This window comes from Thamnophis elegans, chromosome Z (genome assembly GCF_009769535.1).
Source record: "Thamnophis elegans isolate rThaEle1 chromosome Z, rThaEle1.pri, whole genome shotgun sequence".
Lineage (NCBI taxonomy): Eukaryota > Metazoa > Chordata > Lepidosauria > Squamata > Colubridae > Thamnophis > Thamnophis elegans.
The window spans coordinates 113,516,040-113,535,078 of NC_045558.1; the positions used below are offsets into that span (position 1 = coordinate 113,516,040).

At 38.3% G+C, this 19,039-nt stretch overlaps 1 protein-coding gene across 1 annotated transcript; it reads left to right on the forward strand.

Moving 5' to 3' along the window:
* Nucleotides 1-6,418: 6,418 nt before the first annotated feature.
* LOC116521524 (vomeronasal type-2 receptor 26-like) lies at nt 6,419-18,221 on the forward strand. Its single transcript, XM_032236185.1, has 7 exons — nt 6,419-6,624; nt 9,244-9,535; nt 10,221-11,078; nt 13,703-13,937; nt 14,729-14,854; nt 15,343-15,348; nt 17,320-18,221. The coding sequence occupies exons 1-7, from the start codon at nt 6,419-6,421 to the stop codon at nt 18,219-18,221; spliced, it is 2,625 nt and encodes an 874-aa protein (XP_032092076.1).
* The last annotated feature ends 818 nt before the right edge of the window (nt 18,222-19,039 follow it).

Consider the following 19,039-nt stretch of genomic DNA (forward strand, 5'->3'; position numbering starts at 1 on the left):
GCAGCCACAGAGAAGGCCCACCCCTGGGGGGTCGACAATCGACACTGGTGGTTGTGAGGAGGTAATTGGCAGAAGGCGGTCTCTCAAGTACCCAGGTCCGATACCATGTAGGGCTTTAAAAGTAATGATTAGCACCTTGAAGTACATCCGGAGTCCAATAGGCAGCTAGTGCAGCTCGCGGAGGATAGGTGTGACGTGGGTGTACCAAGGTGCACCCACAATTGCTCGCGCGGCTGCATTCTGGACAAGCTGCAGTCTCCAAATGCTCTTCAAGGGCTGTCCCATGTAGAGCACATTACAGTAGTCCAGTCTTGAGGTCACAAGGGCGTGAGTGACTGTTCTGAGTGCCTCCCAGTTCAGGTAGAGATGCAATTGGTGCACCAGGTGAACCTGGGCAAATGTCCCCCTGGTCACAGCTGACAAATGATGCTCTAAAGTCAGCTGTGGATCCAGGAGGATTCCTAAATTGCGAACCCTGTCTGAGGGGCGTATAATTTCACCCCCCAGCCTGAGAGTTGGAATACAAGGCCAGTTATTGGGAGGGAAAAACAGCAGCCACTCGGTCTTGTCCGGATTGAGTGCAAGCTTGTTCACACCCATCCAGACCCTAACAGCCTCCAGGCACTGACACATCATGTCAACCGTTTCATTGAATTGGCATGGGGTGGACAGATACAACTGTGTATTTTCCGCATATTGGTGGTATTTTATCCCATGCCGCCGAATGATCTCACCCAGTGGCTTCATGTAGATGTTAAACAGGAGGGGGGACAGGACTGAACCCTGCGGCACCCCATATTTAAGGGGCCTAGGGGTCAATCTCTGCCCTCAAACCAACACCGACTGTGACCTGTCCGAGAGGTAGGAGGAGAACCACTGAAAGATGGTGCCTCCCACTCCCACCTCCCATAACCGCTGCAGAAGGATACCATGGTCGATGGTATCAAAGGCCGCTGAGAGGTCAAGGAGCACTAGGACAGAGGCATAACCCCTGTCCCTGGCTCTCCAGAGATCATCAATAAGCGCGACCAAAGCAGTTTCCATGCTGTAGCCAGGGCTGAATCCAGACTGAAAGGGGTCTAGGTAATCAGTTTCATCAAAGGACCGCCGAAACTGAGAGGCCACCACTTTCTCAACAACCTTCCCAACAAAGGGGAGGTTGGAGACTGGACAGTAGTTACTTAGAATGGCTGGATCCAAAGATGGCTTCTTCAGGAGGTGTCTCACCACCGCCACCTTTAAGAGGGGCAGGAAGGTCCCCTCCCAAAGAGAGGCAGTGACTATCGTCTGGATCTAGCCCCGTGTCACCTCTCTGCTGTTAGCAACCAGCCAGGAGGGGCACGGGTCCAGAACGCAAGTGGAGGTGCTCACAGCTTCCATGGCCTTGTCTACTTCCTCAGGTGTGACAAGTTGAAAGTCAATCCATAAATTTCGCTCAAGACCCCCCCCCCCCCCAGTACCTCGGCTGGCTCTGAGCAATTGGAGTCCAGGTCTGTCCGAAGCCGAGCAACTTTATCCGTGAGAAATTGGACAAATTCCTCAGCTGTACCTTGTAAAGGGTTGCCCGTATCCCTCCCTTTCAAGAGGGAGCAGGTTATTCTGAACAAGGTGGCTGGGCGGGACTTAGCGGAAGCAATCAGAGTGGCAAAGTATGTGTTTTTCATTGTCTGAATTGCCAGGAGGTAGGCTCTGATGCAGGTTTTCAACAGTGCGCGGTCTGACTCGGACTTTCTGGCCCTCCAGCGGTGCTCTAGGTGACTCTTTTGGCGTTTCATTTCCCGGAGTTCCTCAGTAAACCAAGGAGCTCTCCTGGATCCGCTACCTCAGAGAGGCCATAAAGGCGCAATCTGGTTGAGAGCCTCCGACGCTGCTCAGTTCCAAGCAGCGACCAAGGCCTCGACCAGACTGTGGATGAGAGTATCAGGTCAAGCACCAAGCACCGTCTGAAAGCCCGGAGGGTCCATAAGGTGCCTGGGGTGGAACCACCTAATCGGTTCCTCCTCCCTACAGTGGGGGATTGGTCTCCAAAAGTCAAGCCTCAGCAGGAAATGGTCTGACCATGACAGGGGCAAGATCTCAATACCCCTCAAACCAAGATCACAACTCCACTGCTCCGAGAGAAATACGAGGTCGAGCGTGTGACCCGCTGAGCGAGTTGAGCCCCGAATTACTTGGGTCAAGCCCATGGCTGTCATGAAAGCCATGAACTCCTGCCCTTCATCAGAGTGTTCGCTGAGCGAAGGCAAATTGAAATCCCCCAGCACCATAAGCCTGGGGAACTCAACTACCAGCTCGGCTACTGACTCGAGGAGCTAAGGGAGGGCTGTTGCAACGCTGTTGGGAGGCAGGTATGTTAACAACAAGCCCACTTGACCCTCAAGGTCCAACTTCACCAGTATGGACTCATACCCGACAAGCTCCGGAGCAGGGATCCTGCGAGGAACTAGAGACCCTTGGAATAACAATGGCCATTCCCCCACCCCTTTTTGGGGTTGCGGCTGATGAAGCACCTGAAAACCCTCTGGGCACATCTCAGTGAGGGGGACTCCTCTCTCGTGGCCCAGCCAAGTTTCAGTAATACATGCCAGGTCTGCCCTCTCATCTAAAATTAGGTCCCGGATGAGGGGAGCCTTGTGAACTACAGACCTGGCATTTAGCGACAGCAGCCTGAGACCGTGGCCCTGACTACTCACGCCATCTGGTCTTGGAGTGGAACTAGTAGGACCGGAAGGAGGGATCTCTGTGATGTAGCGAGCCCTCCTTCCCCGGTAATGACTAGCCCTAAAGTCCCCGCCATATCTGCCCCTCCCTGTTATGACCGTAATGTTCCGGCCCACTCCCATGTCTAAGGTCCCTCCATCCTCCCCCCTGGCCACCGCATTCCCCGGCAGGCCCTTCGAATCAGACATACTAAGGATGGGATTAGGCCCCCCTGACACTTCTGGACAGCACTCAGTGCAGGAGGTACCCAGATATGGTCCCAACCTTCTCAAACATACCCAGCCATACTATCAGACAATCCCCACAGTTTAAAAACAGAATACAACAATATAATTAATAAAAGTGCGTACATTCATTCAACCACAATCACCATACTAAAGCACTTTGTGCAGGTCTCAGATCTTAAATATTGTGCAATATAGATCTAAAAGTCCGGAAAATAGGAGTGGGGGGGTTGAACCGGTGGTGGTAATGGATGGTAAACCAGAGAAACCCCACTTCTCCTCTCCTGCAAGCCAGGTCCAGAGGTCCAAAAGGGTCCAAGTAACAGAAAATGGACCAAGATGGGGGGGAAGGGCTCGACTATCCTTAGCGAGTGCGTAGACCTTCTCATGTGCCGTAAATGTCGTGAGTACCGTAAATACCTCCAAGCAACCACAGTCCGCAGCGTCATAGTAAAGAGGCTTAGATAGAATGAACGGTCACTCTCCCCGTTGGTAGTCCAGGGGTCGCAATAGGAGGTAATAAATATGCCAATACTGGTAGTCCACGGGCTGTGAAAGATGGTAATGCTGGCAGCAGTTGGGGCTAAGAGAAACAATCCAAATGCCCTAGACATATAGTTGAGGGAAGTCAGATGGTCAAAGCCCAGAATGACAAGAGACCAGTGTCGCTGGAAAAGGCAGCAGGAGATGGTATGCAGGGGGGTATCATGTTTCCCCCCTCTCCTATAGACCTGGGAGGGTCCAAAAGTCTGGGGGGGCTGAGGGGTGGCAGAGGGCCCCCCTGCTCGCTGTGAATACCCCCACTCATCCAAAGTCCCAGGCACCGTGATATAATGAGTTAAATGAGTGCTGTCTGGGATGGTATTCCAGGGGCAGTGGCGGGTGGCTATGAGCAAAACAACTGGGGCTGAAACAGCAAGTCCAGGGGCCCTAGAGTTGCAGTTGGAGGAGGCTAGGTATTCAGAAACCAGGCTAAAAGGGAGTCAGATGTCAGGCAGTGGGGGTGCACAACAGTGATGGTGGGCTGAAGGAGAAGTTCGCCAGGAGGAAAAGTCCAGCCACGCAGGAAATGAAAAGAAGAGGAGGCCGCGCTGATGAAGAGGTCGAGCCAAACAGGGAGGGGGGAGGGGGCATCTGAAAAGGGGATGGCGACTGTAACACAGCCAGCCGCCCACTTCACGCAGTCTCGGCAGCCACCCAGATCGTTCACCCCCCCTCCAGGGCAATGATTGTCCAACGAAGTCACCAGGCCGGGTGGGCAGCATCAGAAAGCATCGCAGGCATCGCAGGCGCCAAGAAATGGCAGAGAATGCCACCACCGCCAGTGCGCCACTGCCATCCAACATCTTGATGTTGTCTTCAGATTTGATGGTTTCCCCTTCTATCCTCTCATCTACATCATTTATGAAGATATTGAAGTGTGCTGGGTCTAAGACAGAACCTTGAGTTAAATCACTAAATGCTATAACCTTATGACAAATATGAACTATATGTTATTTCAAAATAACTATTTTGAAACATGGAATAAAATTAAAGATGTGTGAAGATGGAAGAAACTGCAAGAAATGTTGTGGAGAATTGCTAAACGTGAATGTTCTGCCTAATACATTGTTCAGTTTTAATTATTACTACCTATTTATTGTGATTGAAGACTGACATATATTTCTTAGGAACATTGATGAAAAAAAAATAGGTCATGGGACTTTCAAAAGTCAAAACACTTAACGTTCTCTGAGCCAGAGAAAGATTTTATAAATCGGCCATATATTACATAAAACAGTAATTTTGGAAATAGATGCAAAATACCCTCTCTGTCAGTGAGTCATAACCTGTTTTTGTCCAATGCTTGTCAAGACAGGGACAAATGTTGCTCTTCCTCAATCCCTTCAAACAGTCATTTGAATTGTCATTGCGCTTTTTCATGTTAATTAGCAATGGAACAAGACTTAGTAACCATTTTGAAGAAGTTAGGCTAGTTAAGGGTGGAGGATATTTCAGAGGCTCCTTCATCTCCTTATGCTGCCCTTCAGCAGCATATAACCCAATTTACTAAACTTTTAAATCCCTATGTTGAGAAAGCATTGCATTGCCAAAACTCTCCAACTTTGCTCCTGCAGTTGCATCCTCCATCACATTTTAAAAGAAAGTCACAATATATTTGATTTATAAAATTTTGGGTGAAGAACATATTTCAGAAAGAAAGAAAGAAAGAAAGAAAAAAAGAAAGAAAGAAAGAAAGAAAGAAAGAAAGATGGATGTAAGAAAGATTTGTGTATGAAGTTCCACATTAACACAGGTATTACAATGACTGATGAGCGTCAGAGATTGGCTGGGATGGAAGTTATATTACTTGGAACTAAGATATTGAGAATTACTGCCTCAACTGTGGATAAAGTAGTGTTTTATAAACAATCTACAAGGAATCAATAGGATTTCTAATGAAAGTTGGTATTTGATGAGAGATTAAAATTTAGTGATCGTCCCACAGCTGGCAAAATTTATCAGATAAATATTAAAAAACTCAGAGCAAGCTACAAAAACAATTATTTGATTTTGATGGAGGACTTAGGGCTGACTGATGTATTTATGAAAATGAATCTTTTACCAGTATACTTTTCAGTTTTAATCACTTCCATCAATTTATTGTATAAGAAGTTTAACTTGTTTATTTGGGAGAAAAGTTTATTTAAAAAAAGGCTCATGGCACAATCATGGTGTAAAAAAAAATCAAAGCAAATTACAGTAATTAAATAAAGACTTCTAGTTTTTTCTCAGGAGAGATGTGCAAAATATTGAGAATTGAAAAGGACTTGATTATTTCCCCAATCGTTGAAATTATAGTCCCTTCTCCAGCTTATTAAACTCAATTCTCAGAAAACCTAATAATAGGAGTGCTATTTCCTATCTTCAAAATATAATTTGTTGAATAATACAGAGAGCTATCACTTGAAGCATTTCTATTCTAATCATTTCATATTCCAAGCAATTTTATCTCTATTTAATTCTTAATAGTTTCTGGAATTTTTTCTCTTTTTCCCCCTTTCCTGTTTCTTATTCTAATGTTCATAAATGTAATGATATACACCGAGAAATTTTCTCCCTGTGTATTGACTGCTCAGATCACTTTTAGCTAAAGGAATTTATCTTTACCATGTGGAGAAACCATGGAAGAAAAATAAACAAACAGAAGCTTTATTGTCTGTACATATGGTTATCCATGCAGCATTTTTATTACTTTAAAAGCAATGAGGAAGTCAAACAAGCAAGAAATGAAGATTGCAAAATAGCTACTGAAATATGACATTTTTTTAAAAAAAAGTGGCATTAATTTAAAATACTGTACATTAAAAAGCCAAAGCAGTATAGACAATCCAAAACTGAAATCTGTTTGAAGAAAATATTCCAGTGAAATATTCCATATTCTATTTTTCTGAACAGGAACACTTGTCAATAATAGGATGGGGGTGACAAGAATGATGCTGTTTGTATTCCTGTTCTATATCACATGCAAAACATATGCTCTTAATTGTACTATACCTGATGACCCACTTCCTATACACCATCAATTTGCTCAGCCAGGAAATATTATTTTGGGGATGATTACCTCTCAAGCCTTTTTCTTTCACAGCAGCCCTTCCTTCACAGAAGACCCCTCTCGGACTTTGATCAATGAAGTGATGTAAGGAATATTATTATTTTCAGACCAATAAGTGTAAAGTAATTGGGTGAAAAACAGTTAAGCAGCAGGATTATAAGTCTTTGAAAATTTTCATACCCACCATATCATTGGGAATTTACTGTTACTTAGTTTTCTCTTTTTCTGAAGTATAAAAGTTTGGTTATTGATTAGAAAACTCCCTGTGTCTTCACACTTTGCACCAAATGCATATATGATTCTTCTGATGTTCACTTTGTGATTCATAAATCATTTGTAATTTTTGTGACAATGTGTCAGTAGACCAAGTTAATAATAGCAGTGTCCCTACCTGACTTCAAAACATCTTCTGTTGAATAGTATATAGAGGTGTCTATATACACTTCAGACTAGTCTGAAGCCTAGTCTGCATTTGAAGCTTTTCTATTCTATTCATCATCAAATTTCTAGTATTACTCTGATAGGAGTAAGTTCATGACATTCACGTGTGTTTGTATATATATTTATAATTTTTTATTTGTTTCCCAAGTTGAAATCAATTTTTTTTAAAAAGAAAAAGAATCCAAACAAAGACAAAAACAAAGGGAAAAATGTATAGGACAAAATATTAAACATACAGACAAAATATTCCTCCCAATTGAATACTGATGGATATTTTTCAGCAATAATAATTTTTTGCAACCTGTAAAAATAAATCTATATTTGAAAAGTTAATCATTAAAATATTAAAAATATAGAAATACATTATCAATCAACCAATTTGACCAACATATATCTACTGTATATAAAAGTTAACAGGTAATCGCAACAACTAACCTAAATTTCAAAGCCCTCTGTTAACAATCTATTATTGTATTTTACTTGAAAAAAATTCACAAGTGGGTTCTAATGTCTCAGCAACCCCCTACAACTATCACCTATGATATGTCTATGATCAAATACCATCGATCGATTCTTAATAATAAAAGCAACTCCTTCCAGTTTCTCCTCTTTAGTTTTCTTTAAAATTATAAATGGAATCTTTTCAAACAACTGTTTCTCACTCCCAAAGAATGTGGGTCTCCATTCAAGATATGTCCATAGCATTTGTTGTTCAGTAATTGTTTCTGAAAATTGGGACACAATGTCTCTTGACTGCATGTAATGGCTCTATTCTGGAGACTCCATTAGTTTTCTGAGATGGTCCAGTTCATAAATGCCTCCTTCAACCTGCTCTAGCAACTTCCTTTCTTTCAAACCTGTTAACATCAATTAATTTCCCAGCCCATCCAATTGCATGACTGATTTAACTATTGTTGCCTATATCTGGATCTCTTCTTGATTTTTCATTTAAAACTTATAAGTCACAAACATTGTTTTTTTCAATAAGATTTAATATTTAAAACAGCTGAGTCCCATTTATCCTTATATATCTATTTTTGGAAGCACTATAGAGCATATGTAATATTCAAAGACCTTCATTTATTATTGCTTTAATTTTAATATAATCCAAGTCTCTCTTAAAGCCAAAGTGTTCAAAGATGGACAGAATAGATATTTAGTCACAGAGTAATGCAGAAGCAGCTGAGGGAATAATTCTCACAGCAGAGAAAGAGAAAAAATAAAATTTTTGTCTTCTTTAAAATAAAAAGCAAGGATTTATACAAAAAAATGAAGCAAAGGAGTTATTTTAGAAAGGTTTTAAAAAATTTAAGAAAATTAAGAGAATAAAAATCCAGTATAAATCAGATCAAGTCACTTTCACTGCAAAGAAAAGAAATCCTTATGCCAGTGACTTTCTTGTGGCAAAAGAGGAAGTGTTTAAAACTGGAGTAAAATAATAAAAGTTTGTGACATTTGCAATCAATCAAAGGAGTATAGAGCAAATCAGCATTTATCCAGACCAAGGGTATCAAACTTGATTTCATTCAGGGCCACATCCAGGTTGTGCTTGATCTCAGGGAGCTGGGTGGATGTGGCCAGCTCAACATCTCTCATGTTGGGGGCACCTGTAGTGGCCCAAGCAATCTGCCAATGAAAACAGAGCTCGGGAGTGTAGCACATGGTCCTCTGAGCTCCATTTTTGCTGTTTGAGGGCTGCAGGAGGCCACTGCAGCCAAAAATGGAATTTGCGGGGTTCATGCATGGCTGTCCCAAGCTCTCTTTTCACTGTACAGGCACCAAGGACCAATCCTTTGCGGTTTCCAGGGAAGCCCTGTGGGCCAGATCTAAGAACCCTACAGGCTGGATTCAGCCTACTGGCCTTGAGTTTGACACCCCTGATGCAGGCTATTAAGAATTAAATTTCAAAAGGTGATGTTAAAAATAGCCACAACTAAGAAAACAGAGACCAAACCCTCTGACTTATTTTACTCAGAATTGCAATCATCTAGATTCGCTTCTCAGGCAAGTATGTAGTCATCCTAGGGTAATCATGGGTAGTTCCTAGCTGCACCCATTCAAATCTGGGGAGTGTATTACTAAAGAATTAGCTTTGGCAGCAAAGTCAATTGTTTGTTGGCAGGGAGAAAAAAATGTCCCACTGTTCCATTTTCTGGATCTCTCCATTGACTTACATTATTATTGGTCTGAGTACAGAAGTACAAGAGAAGTATAGGATACACTTTTTATGTTGTTTAATGACATTGATAGTTTTTATTGCAGTTATGTGCCAAATGTCTATCAGCACATACTTGCTCTGGTGTTTGCTGTCAAGGAGATCAATAGTAATCCTGACCTTTTACCCAACATCACATTGGGTTTCCACATTGTGAACAACTATTTCCCTGCTAGGATTACCTATAAAGCAATCCTGAGCTTAATTTCTACACAACAGAAGTTTGTTCCCAACTTTACCTGTGATCTAAAGAAAATATTTATTGCTGCTATTGGAGATCGTTTGACAGAGACCTCATTCAACATTGCCACAGTCCTTGCCAACTACAAGATTCCACAGGTAGATCCTTGATATGGCTCCCAGGAAACCCCATGTTTCTTTATTTAAGTACATTTAGGCCCCTTTTCAGAATTGACAACCCCAGGGCAAAATCTAGGAGAATAGCAATGGCACTTAGACTTATATTCAACTTCACAGTGTTTTCTAGCAATCTCTAAGCAGTTTACGGGGCCCATGTTGCCCCCACAATCCGAATACTCATTTTACTGATATTAGAAGAATGGATGCTGAGTCAACCTTTTGTATTGTACATTCAATTAGTATAATTGTAAATAAACTGTACAGATGATTAAATAGTTAGAAACCAAGAATTATTTGGAGTTTCCCCCAAATATGGAATCATATTCAGCAAATTCCTGTTAGCATTGAGTTTCAAAGTTGTTGGATCACTACCGAAAGGCACCTTCCTACATGCTGCTTGACTTCTTTCAGGCTGTAAAATTAGAAGACTTTTGCAGATCATATATGCCTGGATTTTGATATTGTGCTAAATTTTAAGTGTTTTCACAATCAGTTCAAATGGGTTCAGAAACATATAGGCAACCCTCCTATTGCAAATATTGTAATATAGCAAATATATGAACTAACCACATAATTTCCAGCAACTCTTTAGTGCTAATTTTTTAACTTTAGTTATGAGAAATCCCATTTATAACAGTTTGTATATTTGCTATATGTCTTTCAGCTGACCTTTGGAACATTTTCTCCAATACATGATGAGAAAAATGCATTTCCATCCTTGTACCAAATGGTCCCAAATGAAATGCATCAATACATTGGGATTATTCAATTACTTCAGCATTTTGGATGGAAATGGATTGGCATCTTGGCTGTGGATGATGATTATGGGGACATGTTTTTGCAGAAAATTGAACCGTTGCTTTCCCAAAACAGCATTTGTTATGCTTTCATACTTAGAACACCACCAAAGGCATATATAGATGAATATATACACTTGATGTCAATGGAGTTAAGATATGATCAACTCTTTATGGATGATAAAGTCAAAGTGTGTTTAATCTATGCCTTAACTCCAGCCATGCAAAATCTGAGAATAATCATCCTTGTAGCATCTTGGACTTCACTGCAACCTTTGGGTAAAGTGTGGATTATTACTTCCCATTGGAATTTTGAATCACTGTCTGTTCAGAGACTTTGGGACATACAGAGTCTCTATGGTGCCCTATCATTTGCAGTTCGCTCAAAAGAGCCCCCTGGATTCCAAGAATTTGTTCGCACAGTAAGACCATATTGGGTCAAAGAAGATAATTTCATTCAGAATTTTTGGGAGCAGGCATTTGATTGCCCATTACACATTTCTAGTATAAATGAAGATAACAAGGTATTGTGCACTGGGAATGAGAAGTTAGAGAGTCTGCCGAGTATATTATTTGAAACGAGCATGAGTGGACACAGCTACAACATATACAATGCAGTCCATGTTATGGTGCATTCTTTGCATGTCTTACTCAAGTCAGGATCCAGATGTAGAAATGCAATAGGAGCAGATCAAGTAATATTTCAGGATTTACAACCATGGCAGGTATTTCATTTCATTTCTAATACCTTGCTTGTTTTATTGCACCTAGTCGGATCTAGTGGGAATGATGTAACATATAAAACTATTTAAAATGTTATACAGCCCTGTTTCCACCCATACATTTTGTTGGATAAAAAAACCTTCCTCTTGAAGAAAATAATTTTTTTTACATTAGTAGTTATATATAAGGTGACCAGATTTTCAGATTGGTAAAAAGGGACACCTTTGACCGGGGGCTTGATTAAAAATTTTATACGGAGGAACAAAAATTTTCATACAACGCAAAAACAGTATTGTAATGTTTTTTTTATTTCAACATAACTACAATTTACAAATATAAATTGTAACTGTTGCCAAACATCCAAATTTTGATCACGTGACCATGAGGATGCTGCAACGGTCGCTAAGTGTGAAAATGGTTGCTAAGTGTGAAAAATGGTCATCAGTCACTTTTTTCAATGGCATTGTAACTTTGGTGACTATATCACCTTTCTTGCCACAGTTCTTAAGTGAATAAATGCAGCTGATAAGTTAGTAACATAAGTGAATCTGGTTTCCCCATTTGACTTTGTCAAACGGTGATTATATGACCCCAGGACACTGAAACCATCATAAATAAGAATCTGTTGCCAAACATCAAAATTTTGATCGCGTGACCATGAGAATGCTGCAACAATCGCTAAGTGTGAAAATGGTCGCTAAGTGTGAAAAATGGTCATCAGTCACTTTTTTCAATGCCATTGTAACCACCTTTCTTGCCACAGTTCTTAAGTGAATCTTAAGTGAAGATGTTATATCTTAAGTGAATCTTAAGTCTTAAATGAAGATGTTATACAGTAGAACCTCTGGTTACGAACGCTTCTGACCAAAATATTCACATTCTCCTTGCTGCTGATTTCCCCTTCTGCACCATATTTTTGTAAGCGCCAAATTTCCAAAATTAGGTTTGATTCATGACCAAATCAGTTTGCAACCAAAGTTATGGAACAAATTATGGTTGTGACCAGAGGTTCTACTGTATTCATGCCTTTACATACTCTATATCACCTCAAAATGTTACACAGCTTTCATAAGTTTCTAACACAGATAAAATTAAATACAACATTAAAACCATAAAAAAGTAAAATTAACCTGGCTGGAAAATCCTATGCCTGTCTTGCTATTATTGCTGACACACTTACTGCAGTATTTGATGGCTAAAAGAAAAAAATATTGTTAAAGTGTGTATTATGTTCACTCCCATGTCTGTCTGCTGCGTTGATTTTGAATTTATTAAAAGAGCTTATTTTACATCAAATCCCTCTCATATTATTCTCCTATGTTCAATAAACCCTAAGAGACAGCATACTATACATGAAATTCCTGTAACTGTATATTTAGTAAATTGTGGAACTGAGTTTATCCAATTAGCTCAGTTTTTGGACTTGAGTAATCATACAATAAAGGAAATAAAACTATTTAGAATGAAGTGTAATTGGCTATTTGTGATTAAGGGTGTCATGCAGAAACAATTATAGTTTTGATCAGGAAAATACCCTAAAAAAAACCTTTTGTTCTTTCAGGGTTTTTTAAATTATTTTTCCATGGCACATCATAGTGTTACACATATTGTTTTGAATAAAAAAACAGTAGCTGCACATTTTTAAAAACCTACATTATTTTAAAATGCATTAAAAAATAAAAGAAAAAAACCCAGCACACTTACCAGCAGGCAGAAACTCCAAGTCAATCAAAAATGATATAGATGTTAATACAATGAACTGAGTAAATTGAAATGGTGAAATTAGTCAGAGAAATATTTTTCAAAGAAACTTTCCCACCATTTTGGGGCAGTCCTCCAACCTCCGTGCCCCTCCCCTCTGGAAAATCCAGGAAGTAACATTGGTGACCTCTCTAGTCATTTCCTGCAGGTCTATGGTAGTAGATCATTTTTTTCTTATAAAATTAGGTAAACGCAGCATGGCGCGGGGGGAGGTGCGTTTTGTTGCTTTAACATTTTAATATCTTCAATGAAAGTACTGAGACAGAGAGAGAGAGAGGGATTAGACAGGGTGTCTTTTGTCTTGCCCCGGTTAGGATTTCTTAAGCAAATCCACTGGGCTTTCAACATGAAGCCAGAAAAAAACTGGGACTTTTTTAAAACGCGGAGGGACGCGGGAAAAATTGTTAAAAAGCGTGCTTGTCATGCTGAAATCGGTATGTCTGGTCACTTTAGTTATATAATAGGGATATTTCTTTCCTAATGAGGAAACATTATAACTACTAATTTAAAAGATAATCTTTGGTTTAGGAGGAAATATTTTATTCTACATAATTTACTTGGTCACGGACTTTATCCAATAAAGGCCATTGTTGTTTTCCCTGAGACCTGTGGTTTTACATGTTTTACATAGAACTAGTTTGGTGTAGTGGCTAAGGCATTGGGTTAGAAAAAGGAGGAAGTTTCTTCTATTCCTTATTAAGCACAAATCCAGTTGATGGCCTTGCTTTCCTAGAAGGAATGTAAAAGCAAACCAATTCTGGACATCGTGCCAAAAATCCTCATTTGCATTTTTCAAGCTTGAAGTAATTTTCTGTAGTTGTTTGATTTAAAAGTTTTGCTGTTAATTTAATTTTTTAAAATTTAGTTTCATTCTTTCTTGAAAAACATCGTATTCAACAATAATATGGGAGACGCCCTTGCATTTGATGAAAACAGAGAACTGATTACAGGTTTTAATGTTGCAAACTGGATTACTTTCCACAATAATTCCTTTTCTCGAGTCAAAGTTGGAACACTGGAACCTCGGGCTCCACCAGGCAGAGAATTAACTCTTAGTGATGATCAAATTGTGTGGCACAGAAACTTTAACCAGGTGAGAAGTAGCTGCAGATTCTCAACTAGAATGGCAGGTTTATGGCAAATACTTCCAATTGTGCTTGGGATGCACAGATTAATAATGTAATTACAGAGAGTTCTATATTTATGATTTGGTACTTAACAACCTTTCAAATTTGAAATGGACTGACAATTAGTTATTTAGGACCTGCTGCCTCCCCCTTGGGCACACAGCAACTGTCTCAGATTAATGAATAGATGTAGTTTCCCAAGGTCACATGACCATGAAGAGTTTTTAGCTAGTTTCCAGCAAAAAAAATATTGCACTTTTGGCAGAATTGATTTCACAATGAACAGGCAATTGAATTAACAACTATGAATCACTTTACAGCCATTGCAAAAATGGCTACAAAATCAATTTTTTCACATAGTATCTGACTTTCAAGAGCAGCATCTTATGACTGCAATCCAGAACTGCATTGTGGTTGTAAGTCAGGGACTACCTGTAGTGCCATATTCTGTTTTTAAATATTTTGACTGCAAAAAGAAACCTAGATTACATTGGATGATGTTCAGAAAAAGAATTAGTTAAAGTATTCATTAAGAGTAATCTGAACGTGTGTGAGGTCCTATGAAAAAGATAATTTTCTGCCCTTTCAGGTCTTGTGGTAGAACATAAAAAAAAATTAATGCCAATTCCTTCCCTTTAACTAAAGCTTTACCATTTTTATTTTCTTCTACTTCTTCATCCTGGTTGTGGGTTTCCCTGTTTTGAAAAGCTCTATTAATGCAAGCACTTTATTCTCTGATTCTCTCATACCTATTATTGTTCAAGTGCTTCCTCTTTCTGTGTGCAATGACCACTGCTATCCAGGCTCCAGCAGAAAGAAGAAGGAAGGAGAGAAATTTTGTTGCTATGATTGTGTGCCATGTTCAGAAGGACAGATCTCTGATGAAATAGGTAGGACCAAAAGAGGCCTTTGGCTAACTAGACAGTAATAATCCAATCCAGTGTCCTGATTTATCTAAGGAGAATCCTATGAACAACGGCAAAAACAAAGACAAAAAGAAAAAAATATCTTTTTTTGCCCAATTTTAATACTCACAACTGACTCAAAATTATGGTCGTTGGGATGTCTTGGGTTTATGTGATCAATTTCTATATTCGTTCTGACAAGCAAAGTCAATAGAGAAGCCAGATTTACTTAATAACCAGGTTACTAATTAACAGCTGCAGTGATTCACTTAACAACTGTGTCAAGAAAGCTTGTAAAGTGGTGCAAAACTAACTTAACAAATATCTCATTTAATAACAGAAATTTGAGGCTCTATTGTCATCATAAATTGAGGAGTACCTGCATATGTAACTAAAATTTTACAAACGTTTTTGAAAACTATTTTAGGATAACCAACAGAGCATAAATGAATTTTAAATTAATTCATTCACAGGCCGAGGTATTATATATATATATATATATATATATATATATATATATATATATATATATATATATATATATATATATATATATATATATATATATATATATATATATATATATATATATATATAACAAATGTAACAAATGTAACAAAAAGGCAACAGTAAAAAATATTGGGTTTTCGCTGATAACGGATAAGAGCCTGTGGCCTAATGGCTAAGATCTCTGCCTAGTGTGCCTAGTATGCCATATAGCCCAGGTTCAAATCCCAGTAAGGGTATGGCTAGCTGATGAGAGCTAAATAGCTTGAAATAGATCTATACTAGTCTCCCTTTATTTATTTATCAGCACAAATAAAAAAACACAAATATAACAAAGGCAACAGTAAAAAATATTGGGTTTCTGTCGTGATGGACTCTTGTGACGAGCCGAAGGACAGATGATGGAAGCAGTTAGCTTCCTCCCATAATTGGGGCTTACCAGGGGTTGTAAAAATCTTATATATATATATATATATATATATATATATATATATATATATATATATATATATATATATATATATATATATATATATACATACATACATACATACATACATACATACATACATACATACATACATACATATATATATACTTAAAGTCACAACCCCTGGTATGCCCAAGTATGGGAGGAAGGTCACACTTCCACTCTCTGTCATTAGGCTCGTCACAAGAGACCATCCAGACAGAAACCCAATATTTTTTACTGTTGCCTTTTTTGTTATATTTGTTATATTTATGCTGATAAATAAATAAAGGGAGACTAGTATAGATCTATTTCAAGCTATTTAGCTCTCATCAGCTAGCCATACCCAAGTTTGGGAATCGAACCTGTGCTCCATTGCCTTCACAGGCAGGGAGTTAACCATTTGAGCTACAGAGAACGACTCCTTATCAGCCAGCCAGGGTGGGAGGTATATACTTAAAGTCACAACCTCTGGTATGCCCAAGTATGGGAGGAAGGTCACACTTCCACTCTCTGTCATTAGGCTTGGGTATGGCTAGCTGATGAGAGCTAAATAGCTTGAAATAGATCTATACTGGATGGTCTCTTGTGACGAGCCTAATGACAGAGAGTGGAAGTGTGACCTTCCTCCCATACTTGGGTGACTTTAAGTGTGTGTGTGTGTGTGTGTGTATATATATATATATATATATATATATATATATATATATATATATATATATATATATATATATATATACATATATACACACACACACACACACACACACACACACACACACACAACCAAAAATATTAAATTCTCTCTCATGAACAAATTAATACAAAGGGCAAACCAATATGTAAAATGTGATAAAATATAACTGTAAAATATTATTCTCTTTACATATGCAATAACATAAGAATTTAGTATTTTCTACATACACAATGTGTACACAATTTGTTTCTAGTAGAAATACACAAAAGTGTATTTCTACTAGAAACAAATATGGTAGTTTGATCCATTACATTTTAAAATTTTAGTTCAGATTAATTTTCATAGTTTAGACAAAATAAAGTTCTCCAATTTCTTGTTCCACACGTTCTTTAAAATACTTTCCAAATTGTTCTATTAGCACCAAGTATTTCTAATATTTATTTCTACAAACCTAGAGATCTCTGAAACTGAAAATATTACTAGTCCAAATTGGAATGACACTTAAAGATCTATTAGTAGCCCCCTTATTTTACAAATGAACAGAGGAGAGCTAACACTTTTATTTGTTCAATCGTTCAATCAATGTCCTAGGTCCATAATGAAGTATTTCAGGGTTAAATTTAGTCTGATGTATGTTTTTGAATTAAATAATAATAATTGCTATCCTTTTTTCACAAAATAGGCAACTTGTATCAATAGTAATTGTGCTCTCTATATTTCAGACTGGTGAAAAATTTTGTATATTGGAAAGATAACTTCTCCTCTCCCTTTTTACAGATATGGATGCCTGCATGAAATGTCCAGAAAATGAATATCCCAACAACATCCAAAATCAATGTATTCCCAAAGTGTTGACATATCTCTCTTATAATGAACCTTTAGGAATCTGCTTTGTTATATTAGCTACTGTTTTCGCTTCGATTACAATCCTTGTGATTGGAATCTTTTGGAGGCATCGAGAAACTCCAATTGTCAAAGCCAACAACTGGAGCCTCACTTGTATCCTCCTCATCTCCCTTCTTCTTTGCTTCCTCTGCTCCTTCTTCTTTATGGGAAGACCTGAAAAGATGACCTGTCTTCTCCGGCAAATGACTTTTGGCACTATCTTTGCAGTGGCCCTTTCATCTGTATTGGCAAAAACCATGACTGTGATTCTGGCATTTATGGCAACCAAACCAGGCTCTGGACTGAGGAAATGGATAGGAAAAGGACTGTCCAATTCTATTGTCCTTTTAGGTTCTTTCATCCAGGTTGGGATTTGCACTGTTTGGCTGAGTACCTTTCCTCCTTTCCCAGATATAGACTTGCATTCACTGAAGGAAGAAATCATAATGGAATGCAATGAAGGCTCAGTGATCATGTTTTACTGTGTCCTGGGTTACATGGGCTTCCTGGCTAGTGTCAGCTTTAACATTGCTTTCCAAGCCAGGAAGCTTCCCAGCAGTTTCAATGAGGCCAAGTTCATCACCTTCAGCATGTTGGTCTTTTGCAGCGTTTGGCTGACATTTGTTCCAACCTACCTAAGCACCAAAGGGAAATACATGGTAGCTGTGGAGATCTTCTCTATCTTATGCTCCAGTGCTGGTTTACTGGGGTGTATATTTTCCCCCAAATGCTACATCATTATATTGAGACCTAAATTGAACAAGAAGGAATATTTAATAAGGAAAGAAATGTAACTGTCTTTGTGTTCATGTTTAATGCAATATCTTTAGAATATTGATGAAGCCTTTTTGTGTATTAACTTATTTTGATTAATTTATTCTTCAGATAGATCTCCCTGACCTTGATTTAACACATAAAATGTGATATGGAGTAAAGTAGTCTTTAAAAGGATATCTGTTTTAAGATCAGAGAATAGTCCTATCTACCATGAATGTTAAATACATGCATTAAATTTTGATCGATATATGTCCATATATTGCCCAAATGTGAAAGAATTGCCATAAAGAAATATGGAATTTTACTAAATTGTTCATGGCCCCTTTGGATGTTAAATATTATGGGATAATGAATGTTCCTTGTTTGACTATATATTGTTTGAAATATCAGCTTTGTTTGCTGTGTAATCTGCAAATTTTGAAACAAATTCTCAATCAGCACAAATATTAATTTTAACTAAATCATATACTCTTTTGAAATAGTCTTGATTACTTCTGTATATGGTAAGTGCTGTGTTACATGCTTACCAAAAATATGCTTGATGTTTACTTGGGAAGATTGAACAACCAAGTTGTGGGATTATGTTTGAGGTTTAAAATAACTATGAGTTAAAAAACCTACTTAAAAATCAAAATATGTTTTGCTGCTCAAAACAAACATGCATTAAATTATATTTCAATTACAATTAAATTAAAGAAATAAGACAGAGCTTAATTGGAATGTGCTTTGTTTATTTTCAAGGAATGCAATATATAATAACAAAGTTCAATTTTTAAACTGCTACCAAAACTAAAAAAAATCTTTTGTTTTCATTTTTATATTTATTTTTGCAAAA